The sequence below is a fragment of the Plectropomus leopardus genome, chromosome 8 (assembly GCF_026936395.1).
Source record: "Plectropomus leopardus strain MGB_pleo_1.0 chromosome 8, ASM2693639v1, whole genome shotgun sequence".
NCBI classification, from domain to species: Eukaryota; Metazoa; Chordata; class Actinopteri; order Perciformes; family Serranidae; genus Plectropomus; species Plectropomus leopardus.
The window spans coordinates 11,631,844-11,650,999 of NC_142183.1; the positions used below are offsets into that span (position 1 = coordinate 11,631,844).

The 19,156-nt window shown below is 35.9% G+C and overlaps 1 protein-coding gene across 1 annotated transcript; it reads left to right on the forward strand.

Moving 5' to 3' along the window:
* The first annotated feature begins 695 nt into the window (after nucleotides 1–695).
* smyd5 (SMYD family member 5) lies at nucleotides 696–18,263 on the forward strand. Its single transcript, XM_042493116.2, has 13 exons — nucleotides 696–853; nucleotides 5,134–5,242; nucleotides 6,314–6,453; nucleotides 9,096–9,217; nucleotides 9,303–9,372; nucleotides 10,621–10,725; nucleotides 10,905–10,967; nucleotides 11,906–11,976; nucleotides 13,097–13,203; nucleotides 13,402–13,458; nucleotides 13,571–13,665; nucleotides 16,139–16,209; nucleotides 16,679–18,263. Exons 1-13 carry the CDS (start codon nucleotides 761–763, stop codon nucleotides 16,827–16,829), a joined length of 1,254 nt encoding a protein of 417 aa, XP_042349050.1. The 5' UTR covers nucleotides 696–760; the 3' UTR covers nucleotides 16,830–18,263.
* Nucleotides 18,264–19,156: the final 893 nt, after the last annotated feature.

A 19,156-nucleotide genomic window follows, 5' to 3' on the forward strand; every position in this document is an offset into this window, starting at 1 on the left:
ATCACAGTGCATAAATAAAAGTCAGAAGAACAAGTCCTGCATTCAAAATTTAAGTGAAGAAAAGCACAAAAGGCCATCAAAATAGACTTAATCTACCAAAAGTAAAAGTGCTCATTTTACAGAATGACCTATGTAGAACAATGTTTATTACGTCACTGAATTATAATTATTGATGCATTAATGTGCACACCATTTTAATGTTAGAGCTAATTTTAATTACTTTATAGACTGCTGCTGGGTAACTTGCATCATTTAAAACTTATACATTTTGGGTAAGTATTTGTTTTATTATTAAATATGAAATCAGAAATACTTAAATGATTCCTGAGGGGAAATTGAGAATGAAAACAGGACATTTGCAACAGGCTGCTTGCACGGTGGGCACGTGTGCACTGCCTTTAATCTAAATTAGCATAGATGTAGGGGAGTATAAGTATGAAGTAAAATTTAAATACTCAGTTAGTCCCATTACATCAAAACTATTTCACATCCTGCTGCAGGAAATCTTGAGTATATTTATGGCAGTTCCAAAAGGAAGTGATTGCATATTTTATCACATATTTACTTCTATTACTGCATCCAAAAGTATCTTCCTAATTATTATTGTTATTTTTGTCACTCAAAATCAAACATTTAATCTCCAGTGTTTAGCTGTGGGACAGACCTGCAGTTCACGTGTCCACCACACCACCAGAGGTCGCTGCTGCTTCCGCTCAGGGACAAAGCGTCAGAGTTGAAAGGTTAAAGATCGTCAGGAAAAATGGCGGCTCCCCTGGATGACATGTTTTCCTTCTGCGTGGATCCCGGCAAAGTTGCCGGCTGCGTGGATGTCCGATTTATAGACAATGTTAAGGTAGGACGCTTTAAAGTCAGTCAGACTCAGTGGACGCGGACAGACACGCGGCTGAAAGCGTGTGTTTAGCGGTGTGGTTGTATCGTGAGTCGCGTGTCGGTGTGGAGGAGCAGAGCACCGCAGAAAAACACAGTTTACACGTCTGTTAGTGTCCAAAACTACCAGTAAGTCACTGGTTTGCACGTTTAGTGATTTCATTTCAACCTAAAGTGAGTAAACTAAGGGACAGCAGCCACCATTGAACACCATTAAACTTATGATCCTGGGTTCCCCAGTATCATAGGCATTGGATTCATTAATCTATTAAAAAAAAGGCCTTACTTTGTATTAAAAACGACTTAAATTAGTCTTAAAAATGCTCAGACATGGGAAGTAGGTTTTTATGAATCGTCGTTTGTAAAATCTAAAAAAACCCAAAACAGAATATTTCATGTATTTTACTCCAAAAAGTTTTTTCCCCCCAACATTTGATGTAAATAATCTAAATTTTTCATGTTTTATGTCATACTTAACATTTGGGCAAAATAAAAATACCTTCTTCAATTTTGGTTTGGCTTCAAAATTTGTCTTAAACGTAATTTCAAGTCTGTTATTGTGTGATTATCATTAAGTTTCTTTATTATGTCGGATTTTAACGCAAACTAAACCATCAGTGGTGAATGTAACTGAGCATTTTATTCAAATGCTGACATAAAATTGAGGTATTAGTACCAGAGTATTTTCATTTTACGCAGCTTTATACTTCTACTTCCCGACATCTCAGAGGTAAATGTAGTTTTTACTGCACTACATTTGTCTTTGCTTAGGGACTGTTTGTTATTTATGAAGGGCAGTTGGTGCAAAACGGAGATGGCATGTCAAGTAATATTTTTAAGCACTGGGGAGGGACATACAACTTAAAATTGCTGTCCTTTGTATTTTTGAAAATTAAAGCCCAAATCCCAGTCTTGGGTTAAAAAGGCACATTTTCTTAAAAAATCTGCAAAATTAAACCAATAACCCAACTAAACTTAAACCAACCATAGCCAAAAAATAACATTTGAAAATTCAGTGGTCCTTGAGCACATCATGCACCCTTTGAACTTAACCCTTCGAAGCCTGAACAAATTGGATTGTTTTTTCAACAACAGAAGGAATGACACAGAGCTTAGCATGAAATTAGTAAAAAGAGCAAGAAAATTACCTGAAAATCTGTTAAAACAAACCAAATAAGGTAAAAAAGTTTAAATGATACCACGAAAATGACCTGGAAAAGGTGCTTAATTAAAAAAAAAGAAAGAAAGTGACATCATTTTAAATATTTAATCATGATTATTATAAATATTTTTCCCCTAGATATTTTCCCTTAACTTAAAAAAAAATCTAGTTATTTCTTGCAATTTGTGAAACATTTATTACCAAGACTCTCATCGCCTTTTTCTGATGATTTTGAGAGAAATGGCATCTGTTTGCTCAGGGATCAAAGTTTTAAATACTTATGAAATGCATCTGAAAGTAGCACAAGGAAAGTGATGTCACTCCAGGTTTTGAAGGGTTAATTTGACATATCTCATATACCAAAAATGAACTGTTTGTACTGACTGATTGACTGTAACAATCATTAAAATCTGCACTCCCGCACGCATGAGCTCAATAAAAAAACAAGATCTTTTACAACTTGAGCAAAAAATATAGTTATTTAAGGTAAGGGGAAGGTTTTACATTTTCCTTCAGTCATCAGGGAGGTTCAATGAAAAATATTTCTCGCTCTGGGGATGGTCAAGGTTAAAAAATGAAAATAAAGTCACACCAAAGCAGCCTCCTTATCTGATAAATCAAGTACAGCCTCTTACTTCTCGGTGCAGTTTTTCATCCCCTGCTTGTCCAGTGAAAACCACGTGTCTCCTGATGTTTGATTTTGAATATTTGTGATGAAATGAAGGTTGACGTGTTTTTATGTGTTTAGAAAATTCTCCCACTTCTAAATGTGAATAATCTCTTTAAAAACCCTCCTGGATCAGCAGGGAAATTATCATCACAAAGCCGAAAATGGCTGTTTTTCTGAAAACAATTCAAGGTTGAGTGTTTCGACGTTTGTGGTTCCCACAGGACAGCCGAGCTACAAGCATATGATGATCTTATAGAGTATGATGTGGTGCTGTAGATAAAACCAACAGTATACAAATGTAACACACACATTAACGCAGCTGTAATATTAATTAGAAAAATCGTGTGTAATGAACACTGACAGGGAACATTTTTCTACAGAATGAATATTTGAATTTTAAATTTTCATGGTGGTTTATATGGAAGCCCGTTTCTGCCACTGTGATAAAAAAAAATCCAGTCTTTCATTATAACCAGAAACTTTCTCAAAAATAATGACAAACAATACGAGTCATTATAATCATAAACTGGATGTGTGTATTTCTGTCGATATGCAGTTATTCTTGCAAAAGTCTCATATTTTGTATGCACATGTATGACTGTAGACACAAGGCTCTCTCATGGTTGCAGTGATTCACAATTGTTGAAAAAGCTGTTTTATTAACATATATATCATTATTGACAGCTGACACCTCACTCCTCTTAACTGGCTGCAAATTTTCTGGAAATCTGCTCGGCTGAAAACGTCAAGCCTTACCGTCTGCTGCAGCACACATTTTGGGCTTTGTCTTGACTCAAAATCTGACACCCAGTGAAAAGTTTGGTCTCATTTTGAACCGGAGCATCTGCTGAGTAATTCCATACCTGATGTGTTATCAGTCTGTCAAAGTTACGCACGTTACAACATGAATAAATCCAGTGTCTTTATGTCTTCATGGTCATTTTATCTTCTTTGCTGTTTGGCTGCAATTTGGTTTCGTTCAGTCCACCACCATCATACTAAAGAGGACATTTTCGTGCCAGATTTAGTAGACTTGCAGGTGTTTCGTTGATCATTTTTTCTTGATATTTGTGCTTCTACCATAAGTAAGTAAGGAGGCTATGCAGATGAATGGTTCATTTTTTGTCTGTTTTATTTGTGTATTGTTATTTCCTACGTTGTTGCACTATAGCCTACAGACAAAGTAAGTAAGTAAGACAAAGTATTGTTTTTGTGAACGTTTTTTAATATCACAGGATCTTTTTTTTTTCGTTACACTGGCAGAAATTGGCATCCATATACTTAGATAATTTAACTTTTGTAAGGTTTTGAATACAGTAAATTGACTTAAAACAGAGTATTTTTACAGTGTGGTATTCTTGTCATTGTACCCGGACATGATTAATGTAGGGGTTAACTGTAGGGATTAACAGATTATCGGGGCCGATATTTGGTATTGTGCCGATTATCTATATGGGTGTTTGATTTCAACGAGTGCCAATGAAATTAGTTCATGAAAAAGTGTGCTTGTTCCACTCAGCCAACAACAGGGAAGGCTGCAATAACTGCAGAGAAAGTGTCCGCATGGAAGGAACTTTTACTTTATAAAACCTCAGTGAGCTTTGTTTATTTATTATTTATTTATTTAAATATTCACTTGACTTGAAAAAACATCTCTGGGAACTTGCTGTATGTGATGTTGAAAGTTTCAGTTTTTGCTGAAGGCATTCAAACTAAGTTTCACGTTGGAGTTTGTTATATTCCAAATTCTACATTTTGACAGAAATATTTTCATTTCTATTATAAATGCATATCGGTTATCGGTCTGATTAAGTACTAATGATCGGCATCTGCCCTGAAAACCCAATATCGTTCGACCCCTAGTTAACACAGAGCTCACAAAATAATGGGAAACCAAAGAGTTAAATTTAGCTTCAATGTTAATGCGAGGTGTATTTTTGAGGGCAGAGAGAAGGGTAGTTTGACACTTGATTCAAATCAGGATGAACCAGTAAATATGTCACTGGCGTTGAATAAAAGCAGGTGTTGTGGCTTATTTAGGAGCCAAAATCACATTATTTTACCGTCAGTGCTGTCTAGCCTAATTTTTGTTGATAAGAAATCTGTTCATCCGTTACGTGCGCCTGCTTATCCTCTGCAGGGTCGCAGGAATCCTCCGCCCAAAAGACTTCACAGCTGTGGCAGAATGAAGAAGTTACACACAATAATTTATAAATTAATGTTTTCAGCGTTTAGGTGTAATGAGCTGAAAGATGAAGATCAAAAGTTCAATGCCAACATGAGAAACTGAGAGAAAGTTTTCAGTGTTTACATGTTGTGCTGTTGCTGGGTTTAAAAGAGGCCGAGGCTGCTGTGTCTTCAAAGATTGTTGCAAATGATGCTCACCATTAACGGTGTGTTATTCATGTTTCAGGGCAAAGGTCTCTTCGCCAAAAGGAGCATCAAGAAGGGGGACACCATTTTCCTTGAGCGACCTCTGGTCTCCGCCCAGTTCCTGTGGAACGCTCTGTATAAATATAAAGGTGAGAGGTTGATTGTAGCTAAATACACACGTTTAAGTGAAGTGAAGACATCAGAATCAAGTTTATTGTCCAAAAGTTTTTCACTCAAAGTGAATGTGTTGTGTCTTAGTTTTTGGCTGCACGACAATACACACGATAAAGAAAAAGCAGTACTGCAGACTGCATAGCAAAGCATAGCATCACATAAAATAAAGTAAAATAAAATGACAGTGTTTTCAAATTTCAGGTTCTTTATTATCATGTGCACAACAGCTTAATGATGAATTGAAGATCAGGCTGAGGGACAACAGCTGAAAATGAGGCTTTGTGTTAACACTGACAAATGTACAGTGATGCTGATCAATGTGCACCGTCCCTGAAACGGAGTCATAAATATGTAAATGAAATGACCTAGAAACAGTCCCTGGAAATGAAAATCTCAGCTCTCAGTAACAGCAACAGGTATGTTTAAAAAACACAAGCATGCAAATAAAAAATGTGAAAATCTAAGAAATAGTTTAAATATAGGGATAAATATAATGGGAAAAGATACATAAAATATGTATAAAATAAAATAAAATAATGTACACTTTTGGTAGACAGCAGTTGCTAATGAATAAACAAAAAAACGTGAAAAGAATCAGTGTGTCTGCAGGTCCTTAAAAGGTCTCAAATACAATTTTACAGAAATTAGTCTTTAAAAGTCATGGGATTGTCTTAAATTTGAATTTAATAGGCAAATTCCTGCCCACTGGTCTGTTTAATTGCATTTTGCATTTATTATTTCTTTAAAACCAAGTTTTTTAGGGTTCACAGGTTTAAAATTTGTGAAAGGCGTTTGATTGCGGCTTAAGAAAAGTGACGATGATCCAGTCAAAGGATGAAGGAATGGCACTGAAAAAAAAAGTATTTAACAATATATTGTAGAAAGTCCACATGGGGGCAACAGACGCATTCATATTTAATTAGACAGACTTGACAGAAACTGGATAAATATTGCTTTAGGAGTTTGGTCTTGCCTGAATCTTTAAAATCTTAAACCAGCACAGCATTAATGTTTTAACTCATGTGCTGCACTGTGTCCTGTTGCAGCCTGCGAGTACTGCTTACGAGCTCTGGAGACTGCAGAGGAGAATGCGAGGAGACTCAGCGGCATCCCCGGACTCAGCCTCCCTCACCCCGAGCTCTGCCGTGTTCGACCGGAGCTGCACCAGGGCTGCCCTCACTGCCAGGTCTGTTGACGATGAAAGGATTTTACTCATGTTGAAAACCAAAACTTCTTCTGTAGAAGTTTTCATTTATTTCACAAAGAAGGAAAATGCCCCCAGATCAATATAAGATCAGAAATGTATTGATTTAAAGCAGCTGTGGTCAGGGAGTCGGTGGTGGGCAGCACGATCAGCAGATAGATTTTTAGAGGCCAGTATTGGAGCTACGGGTCACTAATATAATCTGCTTATTTTTATATTAACCAAAGAGAAAAACTGAGACAACTGTTTATCCTCCGTAATTTCTTTCTGTATTTGTAGTGTTACGTATCAGTACAGGCAGCATTTAACTTCAACAAACTTGTGTTTGATTCAGTAGTTTTCTGATATGGAGTCCTAAAGCTAATAATAACTTAATTTATATAGCACTTGTCAAAGCCAATTAAAAAGTCATTCACAAAAGACATGAAATTAATAGATGTAAAGTGCAACAAAAAATGTAATAATTAAACTGAGAATAAACAGCTTTTAACAAATTAAATTAAATAGAATGAATGCAGTAAAAGAACAGAATAAAACAATTTTAAGCAAATGCAATTTAAATTTTTTTTTTTAATTTGTCTTTCAGAAGAAAAGCACATATATTTACAAAGCCTTTTACATGCATCACACATCCAAGTGTCACAACAAACTTCACCTAAGAGGAAAAGAACAGGAACAAAAGGACGGGGAGTAAAACAAATAATATCATACAAAGTATGAATTCTACCTGATATATAGTACATGTACCCAGTAATACACTGCTGCATAAATTGAATAATACCTCACATTACATGTCATATAGTACATCCCAAAATATTATTATTTAATGTGTTTATAGGCGAGATTATAGTGTAAAATACTGATAAGCAACTTAAGCATTACCGGCCCTGTGTGCAGTTCTGTCAATTCCATTTTTAAAAATGGGTAAAAATATCCCAGATTGGGTCTTTTTTCTGTGGAAATACAGCACTTAGGACAATAATAGTTTTAGTCTTTCCTGACGTGACCAGTGAAAAAGTTGTTAGTGTCACAAATAGTGAGTAACAAAGATGACTCTGTATTGTAGTTTTGTGATAATCACTATGAGACTTTAGTCCCTACTCGCTTAAAACCACTAATTTCAGAAAAAAGGGCCATATTTGTACAGAAAACCTTCTGTCTTTTCTTTAGTAACTTTTCATATTCAGAGGAATATTGTTTTAAGGAAATAAAACAATGTTTATGTCAGTGCAGGCACAGAAAAAAAAAGATTTAAACAAAATGTCAAGACAATTGAGGAAGTTAATGTCAAATATTCATGTTCTAGAAACACACTGGTCTCAGGTTACAACTCTTACAGCCCTTCCCATTTAAAATGAGGACTTTATTAGACATAGACATCATCTACGTGTGCACATGCATATACACAGTATATCTGTGCTTATATATATACATGTAGTATTCACACATACGCACACACGTATCCATACATATAAATGAATAAATACATTGATAGAACTGACAATGCAATAAAATCAGATTTTGATTTCAGGTGACAAGTAGATTAATTGATATATATATATTACATATATTGATATATGTGTCTGTGTGTGTGTGTGTGTGAACACACACACACACATATATATATATAAACACATGTACAAACACACATGAGTGTATGTACATATCTGATGTAAGTTTGTTCATTTGTGATTTTCTTTAGTCAGAGAGATGTGAAACGGTCACCTCCACCGTAGCTCTGAATCACATTACCGTTCTGAAATAAATAATAAATCACACAAATAATTTTATGATAATGTGACCCTCATACAATAGTTGTTGCTAGGCGATGAAGACCAGTGCTTTCCAGTTATTGATTAAGAAAAAGCTGTACGGAGGGAAAAAATGACACAGAGACACCAAAGTGCATTGCATGTGTAACACACATTTTAAAATGTACATACCAGAGGTGTGAGATTACATTGATCTCAATTGATATATCTATTCAATGATCAGTAATCCAGCATTATTGAGGCAAAGTTAAAACATACAAGGTACAAGGTAGATTTATTAGTCATTTTGCAAACAAAGTTTGTAATAACAAAATTAAGATTTGCTGGCGTTATGCCTAGAATTTTTTCAGGCCCAGTGGGAAAAAAACAGATGCAACGCCTGGAATGACTCATAGGCGTAATACTGATAGATATTTTTGCCTGACGGAATGAGCTAATCCACATTTAAATACATTTATAGAGAAGTAGTCTATTCTGATGGAGAATAATGCTGTGGTGATTTTTTTTTAAAGCCAAGAATCTGCAGCAGTGAATTATGCACACTTTGCACATTATATTTTACTAATATTTGGTAAATATATTCCACTTGTTTAGACATCCTCTCCTTGTTGGGTTTTTTCAAGTTTTTGACATTTTATAGACTAAGTGATTAATTGTGAGAATTATCAGCAGATTAATCGATAAAGGGAATAATTGTTTGTTGCAGCCGTAGTTGTCTAAAGAATTGATATGATATATCGTGGTGAAACTTGTTATTTACGTCACATACCTGTTGCTTCAAAGATTTTGCATTTGTTTCTCGGACCTTTCCAGTGCTTTTTGACTGATACACAGCGTCCTCCCTCCCTGCAGGTGATGTACTGTAGCAGCGAGTGTCGCCAGGCTGCAGCAGATCAGTACCACAGGGTTCTGTGTTTGGGTCCCTCTGAGACCGATCCAGACCATCCCATCAACAAGCTTAAAGACGCGTGGAGGTCAGAGAGCATTTCAGAGAGATTTTCTTTGTGTGTGTGAGCTGATTTCAGTCACCTAAATGAAGATCATGTGTCTTCTCCTCAGGAGTGTGCATTATCCCCCAGAGACCTCCAGCATCATGCTGATGGCCAGAATGGTCGCTTCAGTCAAACAGGTGAGTCTGATTACTTTAAACTCCTGAATCAAAGGGTGTGAATATTTTTAATTCGTTCTGGGTTGTGTAGTAATCATATAAGAAACACAATACAAACACCTTGCTGTGAGAGGACATAACATGCTGCATGTAATTTAGATTTTTATTGCCTTTTTTACTCCCCATCACGTTTTGATGGGTGTTAAACCTAGCTTGAAATTAACTTTTCCTCGATTAATAAATAAACTTTTTTGTACACCTGTCACTTTGGCTGGTAGACTCTGAAATCCAGTTGATAATGTCTCACGAGCGAGTTAAGATAGCAATTTACTTTCACCAAAATGCCTGTCAAGAGTGTGTTTAATAAAGCGTGGCTGTATCACTGTATAGGCCTCGCTATGTTAAACTCCTTCAAGAAATCATTGAAATTGGGTAAAATATTGTGAAATAATTGAGGAGAAGTTTTGAAAATTCACTGGGAAAAATGTGGTACCCTGACATCTACTATCACACAATATAATTTCTTATTTTACCCAAGAAATGAAAACATAAAAGCCAAAACGCTTTAAATATCTCATTGAAACTAAAATAGCAAGAATATTATGGAACTGTGTTTTTTTTTATATGACTATTACAATCACTAACTAACTACTGTCCTCACTGCCACTGTATATCATTCAAAAAATCCTCATAACTGCTATCTGATTCTAACTATTAACTCAACATTAACTAACATTTAACCATTAAACAAAACAAAACTTAGCAGCTAACAAACTAGTCTTTCATAAGCGTTTCCCACATTTGCAGCGAGTGTAAAATGTTTTATGTTTTAATGCAGATTATCCTCCAAAAGACAAGCGGCATTGAAACATCACATCAGTTATAAAAATTTGCTGCACTAACAAAATTTAAGAGAAGAAAACACAAAGTCCACATTTGATTACGCCCCAAAAAATATTTAATACAATTACCACCAAGGTTAATTTTCAAGCTACATGCTCTGCATCAGACAAGTTAACAGAGCACACACACGCCTTAAAATACTCACTACACCTGTAATACACCTGACAGATCACCTCCCTTTCATTAAATCATATCCACAACAACTTAACACAATGTGGATAAAAAAGTGATGACAAGTAACAAAGAAGGAATATTTTTGCAAATTTTTGCAAACTTTTGTGAACTTTTTGTATAAACAAATTTGAAACGTAATCAAATAAGTGACCTAGTGTTTGTTGTTAATATTTATTGGTTTATGTCGTCCAGGCCAAAGACAAAGCACACTGGCAGAAGCTGTTTTCACACTTCTGCAGCCGGACAGGTAACGAGGAGGAGGAGATCGCCCACAAGCTCCTGGGAGAGAAGTTCAGAGTAAGTTCAAATCATGTCATTTGGAAATATGAAACAGTCGAGGTGCAAAATGTATAAAATCTAGCAGTTCAAAGTTAATATCATGCTATCATACTAATCAGTTCTAAACAGCTCAATAAACAACACGTTAATTCCCACTGTGGTCACCTGTGTTTTTTGTTCCTTCATTGTTTCTGTAGGGGCAGCTGGCCTTGTTACACAGCCTTTTCAAAGCAGCACTTTATGATGATCACCTGAGTCGGGTAAGAAATGTATTTAACGCTTTCCCAAATACATTACAGCTGCAGCAGTTATTTTTATCATCGATTAAATAGTTATTTTCTTGATTAAATGAATGGTCAAACATTATGGGGAACTATGCTTATTCACTTTTTTTTGCAGAGTTGGATGAGAAAACTGATACTTTTCTCACGTCTGTGTGGTAAATATGAAGCTTCAGGCAGCAGATGGTTAGTTTAGCATTGAGACTTGAAACAGGGAAACAGCTTGCCTGGCTCTATCCAAACACAAAGATCTAGCTACCATCACCTCATTAGTAAACAAACTACATCTTGTTTTAACCCATACAAAAAACGAAGGTTAAAAACATGATGTAGTTTTACTTCCTGGCGTTGCTGCTGGTTGCCTGGCAACATCATAGTGACGGCAAGACTCGAGGAAGTCACTGCACTCAGCTAAGACAAAATGAAGCACATAAAACCACATGAAACAGCACTGAGATGCTGGGTGGCAGATTTTTTACTGTTGGACTGTTTGTCCCTGTTTCTGGTCTTTATGCCTAACAAACTGTCATCTGGCTGTGGCTGCATATTTACTGCACAGATATTAGAGCTGTATTAATCTTCTCATCTAACTTTTGGCAAGAAAGTAAATAAGGCATGTCCCCAAAATGTCATACTATTACCTCAAATCAAATAGTAGTTTTGTCATTTAAACAATAGCCATCACAATTTCTGAAAACTTGCTCAAAATCATCTGTTTTGTCCGATCAACGGTTCAAACTTGAAATCTGTGTGACATCCAGAATAATATTCATAATATTGCAACTCGATCAATGCATAGTGAATTCTGACCAGCTCTACAGCTGACCCTGACCGCTGACCTGCAGTATGAAAGGGGTCAAATTACATTTCTGATTGTTCGGCATTAAATATATATAATATATATGATTTTATTTCAGTGGTTTGTCCCTGAGGGTTTCCGCTCTCTGTTCGCTCTCGTGGGAACCAACGGACAAGGCATCGGCACCAGGTAAACACTCGCCTCTCTCTTGTTGGGCTGCACAACATATATTTCTGTGATATCTTTCTGTTTCTTTCTAATGATGATGATAATAATAATAATTTTAATTATACAGCAAGTGCTTTGAAAATCAAAGCAAAGCAGAGGCAAGAAACCTCAGAGGAAATTTAACAATAGGAGTCAGACAATCATGCTGAACTGAAAATAATTAAAGTAGAATTAAACAAGAGATTAGGGGCAAAAACATGTTAGAAAAATGAAATAACAAAATAAAATTAATAATAACAATAAAAAGTAAATAATAACTGATAATAACAAACAGGATCAAGACAGAATAAAAAGATAAATTAAAAATATTGTGCCACAAATCAGTTAAATCCCCTTAATTTTCCTGAATCAGCTAACTTTAACGCAATTAATTCCTAGTGAGACAACACTTAAATACTAATAAATAAATAATAATAAATTACCAGAGAGAACTATGAAAAACTAATGTTGCCACTGAGCATCAGTTGGAAAAAAAATATATCAAAGATAATTTCGTTTGTGTACAAGGACTATGCAGTGGTCATAAAAAAAAGCAGAATGCAAAATGTGTAAAAATTACAGAGACAACAACTTCAACAAACTAGTTTTAACCAAAAAAAGTACAAAGTTTTAAAAGCATTCATAATTTTCATAAATGTCATATATTATTAACCTGTTGTTACAATGGCATCATAGTTGCTGAAGAGTTGTCGATTTGTTCAGGACTCGAAACTCGAAAACGTACTTACTGGTGACCTGCAAAACAGTGACTCAGTTTCACCTCTGACAATATGCTAGAGCCTAAAGTCATCAATTACTTTGCTTTGTCCAACCATTATTACCATCTATTATATAATCTATTTTCAAAAAAGTCGATGACAAAATTTTAGTCAAATGAATAAGTGATTCACTGACTAATCTTTGCAGCTCCAGAACTGAGGACCATAAATATCTGTTTATTTATCACAAGTACTGTTTTGATATTAAAAAACATTACTGCATATTATCCTTATATGTGCAGCTCGTCCCTCACCTTTAACCACTCTGTATTGTAGTTTTGCCAAAATAATCCTCTCTCTTTGTGCGGTATGTTTCTGTGCAGCTCCTTGAGTCAGTGGGTTCATGCCTGTGATGCACTTGAGCTTCCCGCCCAGCAGAAGGAGCAATTGGACTCTTTTATTGACCAGCTATACAAGGACATTGAAAAAGGTCACAGCTTTATCTCAGTCTTGCAGTATTTTTTTCAGAGAATTATTTTGTCTCAATTGAGCAGATTTGCAAATGTATGAATGAGTGTTTATTGTTTCTGCGTTGTCCCGATGACATTGCTGTGATTATTATGTAACCTGTGTTCACATCTCAACAAAAGCCACACATTTGCATCATTTGTCTCTTCTCTCTCTGTAGAAACGGGAGACTTTCTGAACTGTGAGGGCTCTGGACTGTTTCTGCTTCAAAGCTCATGTAAGTGCGGATGATCTCCGGGTTATGAGTGCTGTCACTTCAGTTCAAACACACTGTGCTGTGGTCAAGAGACTGTCTGATGACCCCTTTTTGTCCTCTTTGACCCCTTCAGGTAACCACAGCTGCATACCCAACGCAGAGGCATCCTTCCCTGACAACAATTTCCTGCTTCAGCTCAGTGCCCTTAGTGACATCAACCCAGGAGAGGTCAGCTGACACGTCTGTGTTCGTAGTGATAAATTCTGGCCCGGGATAGACAGGACAGAACATCCCTCTCTAGCTCTGTGTGCTCCCTTGTCAGACGGTATTAGGACGCTGAGACTTTGAGGATTGGAGTTGGTTTGTCAAGCTGTCAGAAAGATTGAGAAGCCTTACATCTGCGTGGCACAGTAATGTCACAGCAGCCGTGCTATTTTCACAGCGAAGCTCTCCTTTGAATGCTCGCTGAGACAGGAGCACTTTGAATAAGACTTCACCAGTAGGCAGACTGAGGGACACGGTTGCTTCCTGCAGGAGGGAGAAAAAAATCATTACAAAACATTAATTATTTCTGCTATTTGAAAAACACCAGTAGCATATTTATGGCACTAAACTGTAACTGATGAAGGAAAAAGAACTTGCATGTTACCACAGAGAACACAGAATGTAAAAAAAGTTCTTGATGGAATAAATTAATAGGGTCAGCGTTTAACTGCAGAAATATTAAGAACATAAGTTTACAAACACTCATGCAACTGGTGAGGTATAACCAAGGTCTCATTTATCAAACACTATATTCAGTATTTCCCATAGAGAGACTTTTCCAGCAGGGAACTGAACAGAAAGTGAAACTTGTTTATGCTCTCCTTAGAGCAAGACTTCATTGACAAAAAAAAATCATACCTCGCTGAACTGAAAATCAAACCTCGGGAACTGCTGGTTTGTTACTGTCTTGATCAGTTAGTTTTTTTGTGTTATTGTGGCATTTTAGATGGTTAGTTTGGATTCAACCAATTGAGGCAGTTGAAGGAAAGCAGCTCTCATGTTTAACAAGGTAAATAACTGTTTCTGTCAATAGACTGTGGCTTTGAAAGACAATTTCACTTTAGTTCAGTTCACCATCAGAAAGTCAGTCAAAGTCTGTCAAACAAAGTGAATAAAAAGTCGTGAAAAAGTATGTTGAAAAAAGGTCATAGTATAGAATGCTGATTAAAAAAAGTCATAGTAAATCATATTGGAAAAAATTCTGGGGAAAGAAGACTTGTGTGTTGAAAAAAGTCAGTATAGTATGTTGGAAAAAGTACAACAAGTAAAAAAAAAAACAAAACAAAAAAAAAGTCAGGGTATAGTACGTCTAAACCCCCCCAAAAATTCAGTGTAGTATGTTGAAAAAAAAGTCACACTATAGCATGTTGAAAAACTACAAAAAGTCATACAATAGTATGTTAACAAAAAAGTTACAATATAGAATGATGAAAAACTGAAAAAAGTAATAGAAAAGTATGTTGAAAAAAGTCATAGTGTAGTATGTAGTATGGTATGTCGAACAAAGTAAGTTTACGCTGTTTTGAGAAAAAAAACCCTGAAAAATAGTGTCAAAAAAAGTGATAGCATGGCATGCTTAAAAAAGTCACAGTACAGTAGGTTGAAAAAGTCATAGTATAGTATGTCGAAAAAAGTCGTAGAATAGTATGTTGCAAGAAGCAATAGTATGTCAATAAAAAGTAAATGCATGTAAAACTGAAAAAAGTCAAAAAAGTATGTTAAAAATAGTCATATTATAGTATGTAAAAAAAAGTCATTATAATATGTTGAAAAAAGAAAGACAATAGTAACAGTAGTGTGTTGAAAAAGTCCATGTTGTCAAAACTAATAAAAAATCAAACTATAGTATGTTTTAAACAATAGTAAATAAGTATAGTATGTGGAAAAAAGTGAAAAAAACTCAGTATTGTATAGTATGTTGGATAAAGCCATCGTTTAGTATGTCTGAAAAAAAAAGAAAAAAGTGCTAGTGTAGAATGTTAAAAAAGTCATAGTACAGTCATATTCAAATTTGAAGTGTAGCACGTCAAAGTAACTGATAAAGAGTCATAGCAAAGTCTGTGGAAAGAGGAGTTGCAGCAAAACATATAAAAAAGCTGAAAAAATGGTACAGTATTTCTTTAAAAACTCATACTATAGTATGTCGAGAAAAGGATATTGTATAGCATGTTGAAACTGAAAAAAGTCAGTGTAGTACACTGACACTGAAAAAATGTCATAGAATAGTATGTCGGAAAAAAATTCAATAAAGTTCGAATGCTATGTTGACAAAAAGTCATATTGTTGATTTTTTTTAAGTCACAGTATAGTGTTTTGAAAGAAGAGTCATAGTATAGCATGTTGAAAGAACTGACAAAAGTCATGGTTTCACTTTCTGTTCAGTTCCCAGTTAGACTTGGATTATACATGCATGAGTTTGCAAACAGAAGTTTGGATATAGATTTTGTTGTTGTTAAACGTGGACCCCTATGACTTTAATTCATCAAGAAGAATTTTTGGATTCTTCACTGACAGCATGCAATAAAAACAACTTTTTCCTCACAAATTAATTATGAGTAATTGATATACAAATGATCATTTCGGGGGAAGAGTATGCCTTTAAGGCTGAAACCTCTGTTTCAACCACTTTATCTGTTTGTTTTCTTTTGATTTTTAGGAGATCTGCATCAGTTATTTGGACTGCTGTCAGCGAGACCGAAGCCGTCATAGCAGACACAAAATTCTGAGGTAAGCATCAATAATCCCTTTAGATGATCCACTTGAATGGGGGTCATACTGTTATGAATTCCATCTGGATCAATAAAAACCCTTCTAGGCAATAATGGGGAGTCTAGAGGCAGCAGTGCCAGAGGTCTGATGGCTACTCCTGTGCCTACGCTCCTCATTGATCAACATGTCAATCCAACACTGAAGGGGGGGCAGGCTTGTTTTGCAAGTCTCTGTGTGAGTTTTTACATCATCCTGTGATAATTCTCAGTCTTGAGAAGGTGCAGTTGCACTCCAGGTTGGTGGTGTGAATGAATGCCTGTGCCAAAATTCATGAATCCCCATGTCATACCCGCTAATTATTAATTGCACCACAAATGTTGAACAATAATTTGCAGCACTCTGAACAGCAGACTGTAAAATGCTTCTGATTAATTTCAGCTCTTGTTAGAGGTGCAACAGTGTGACTGACGTAACATTTTCTTCCCAGGGAGAACTACCTGTTTGTCTGCTCATGTCCAAAGTGCGTCTCCCAGATGGATGAGCTGGACGTGACATCAGAAGAGGAAGAGGAAGAAGAAGGCGAGGCAGAAGGTGAAACAGAGGGGGATGAGATGGAAGATGAGATGACAGATGTCTGATGAAAGACTTACCCATATTGTTCTCAGCCGTTTCCCTTTCCTGCCGCCACGCCAAGCAGCCATGAAGCCCAGAGGAACAAAGACCAGTTCAAACCACGAGCCGGATGTCACCAGAACTGTCGAGATGTGTGGAAAAAAAAGTCTTATTAGCAATGCATTTCATTCATTCTGTGTCCACTTTTCACCCACAGAGCACTACAGTATTAGGACGGTTTCTGCTTCAGCACGCTGGAGGAGTTACAAAGAACAAAAACTTCCAGACTGTCATAGTTTTCAGGTAAACAGTAAAGCACTGTTGTGCCTTTTTACACTTTGAAGACTATGTATAAAAAGTGCTGACATTCCTAAAGAATTCATCAAATGTTAATGTGAACAGCTTTAAAAATCCACATTAATAAAAAAAACATTCTGATCACTGGGTTATTGTAATATTTCACATCAGCTTAATGTTTGGGTGACCAAACACCCTCCGTAAATCTTTCTCACCTTGCTCCTGTACATTGTGACATCACCACTGGGTGTGGTTGGGGGTGCTGTAGAGCACATTTCTGACTAAACATTGAAACTTGTATCTACAGAGGGCAAGTAAACATGCCTACTGCTGCAAGCAACACTGATGAGGTGAGAATGAATTGAAATGGTATAGTTCGAGGCCAAAAACAAAGACAAAAAAAGAGCTAAACGTTCCCAAAAAGCTCCAATGAGTTGAGGGGAACTGCAGCTTTAAATTCAATCTGACAGTCAGTATTTCATCCTCACAGTTATTGTATCGTTTGATCCAATGTGCTGAAGTACAGAACCCAAACAGAGCTATCCTAATACATAATTACTCTGTGTCTGACCTCTAAGTCCACTAAATTCAACCCAGAAGAACTGTTATCATTTCAAGGCAGTGATTAAGAAAGGCCAATTGGTTCTCAGGTGTTTTCTCCTTTTAAGAAGTTTCTTACATGACTATGCATTCCTGTATTGAAGAGGCTTTTATTTATGTCCCGTAGTAATTACAGTCTTGTCATACGGGAGGCATCCAGCCAATGAAATATAGTTCAGTTTTCTCTCCATGATCTATTGGTTCAAGTTAAACCTTATTTAATGTATTATGGAGACCTTGAGTGGAAAATTGCTTTGTCAGTAACTGTTTGCCCTTTGTTGAGAACTGTATTTCAAACCACAGTTCCACATGAATGAAATTGCTGCAGCCCACACATGAATCAATATTACAGCGTCTGTAATCACAAATCCCAATATTTTCAGTTACTCGACAAAGATTGGAAATATTGAATGAGTTATCACAATTTTCTCAGTGGGCATTCAGTGCAATGGCACAGGAGAATGAGTAAGTCACACGAATATGATTTAAATATTGTAACGGTACCAAACAGGAGCCAAGCAGTTGTGGTTTTTACTATACTGGCATAAACCATTGAAATTGGATGTCTCTTGAGTCATTTATCTGGTTTACACACCTCCCGCCTTAGCAAAAGACGTCACTGATTAAATATTTGTTCAGTTGCATGCATATTAACCACGAGTCATTTAGAGAATTTGTCTTTCTTAAGAACATCATAGTATAAAGAATGTTGTCAAAAATGACCCCAAAATGTCATAGCACAGTATGTTGTCAAAAATGACCCAAAATGTCATAGTATAGTATATCAAAAATTACCCAAAATGTCAGGAAAACGTCATATAATATGTTGTCAAAAATGACCCCAAAATGTGACAAAAAATTGATAGGGTACTATGTTGTCAAAAATGACTCCTAAACCTCATAGTATTGAAAAAAAAAGACCAAAAACACCATACTATAGTATGGTGAAAAATACCAAAATATGACATATACAAAAAACAATTGAAAGCCACATAAAATAACATGTCAAGACATGTAATAGTATAGTATGTTGAAAAATTGTCCCAAAAAATCATAATATATCATGTCAAAAAAGGCCGAAAATAGCATGCTATAGTATGGCAAAAAATGTCAAAATATGACATGTCCCAAAAACAGCTGAAAACCGAACACAATAGCCCCATGGCATAGAATGTTGTAAAAATGGCCAAAAACACCATCACATAGCATGTCCAAAAAACGACCGAAAATGCCATGACGAAAAATGTCAATATATGAAATGTCCCAAATACAGCTGAAAACCAGATACAATAGCGTGTCGAGACATGCCATAGCATAGAGTGACGCAAAAACAGCTCAAAACACCATAATATAGCATGTCGAAAAAAAATAACCACAAATGGCTTACCATAGTATGACGAAAAATGTCAAAATAAAAAGCAAGTTGAAAAAAACACAAAAAATGCAATACTGTAGT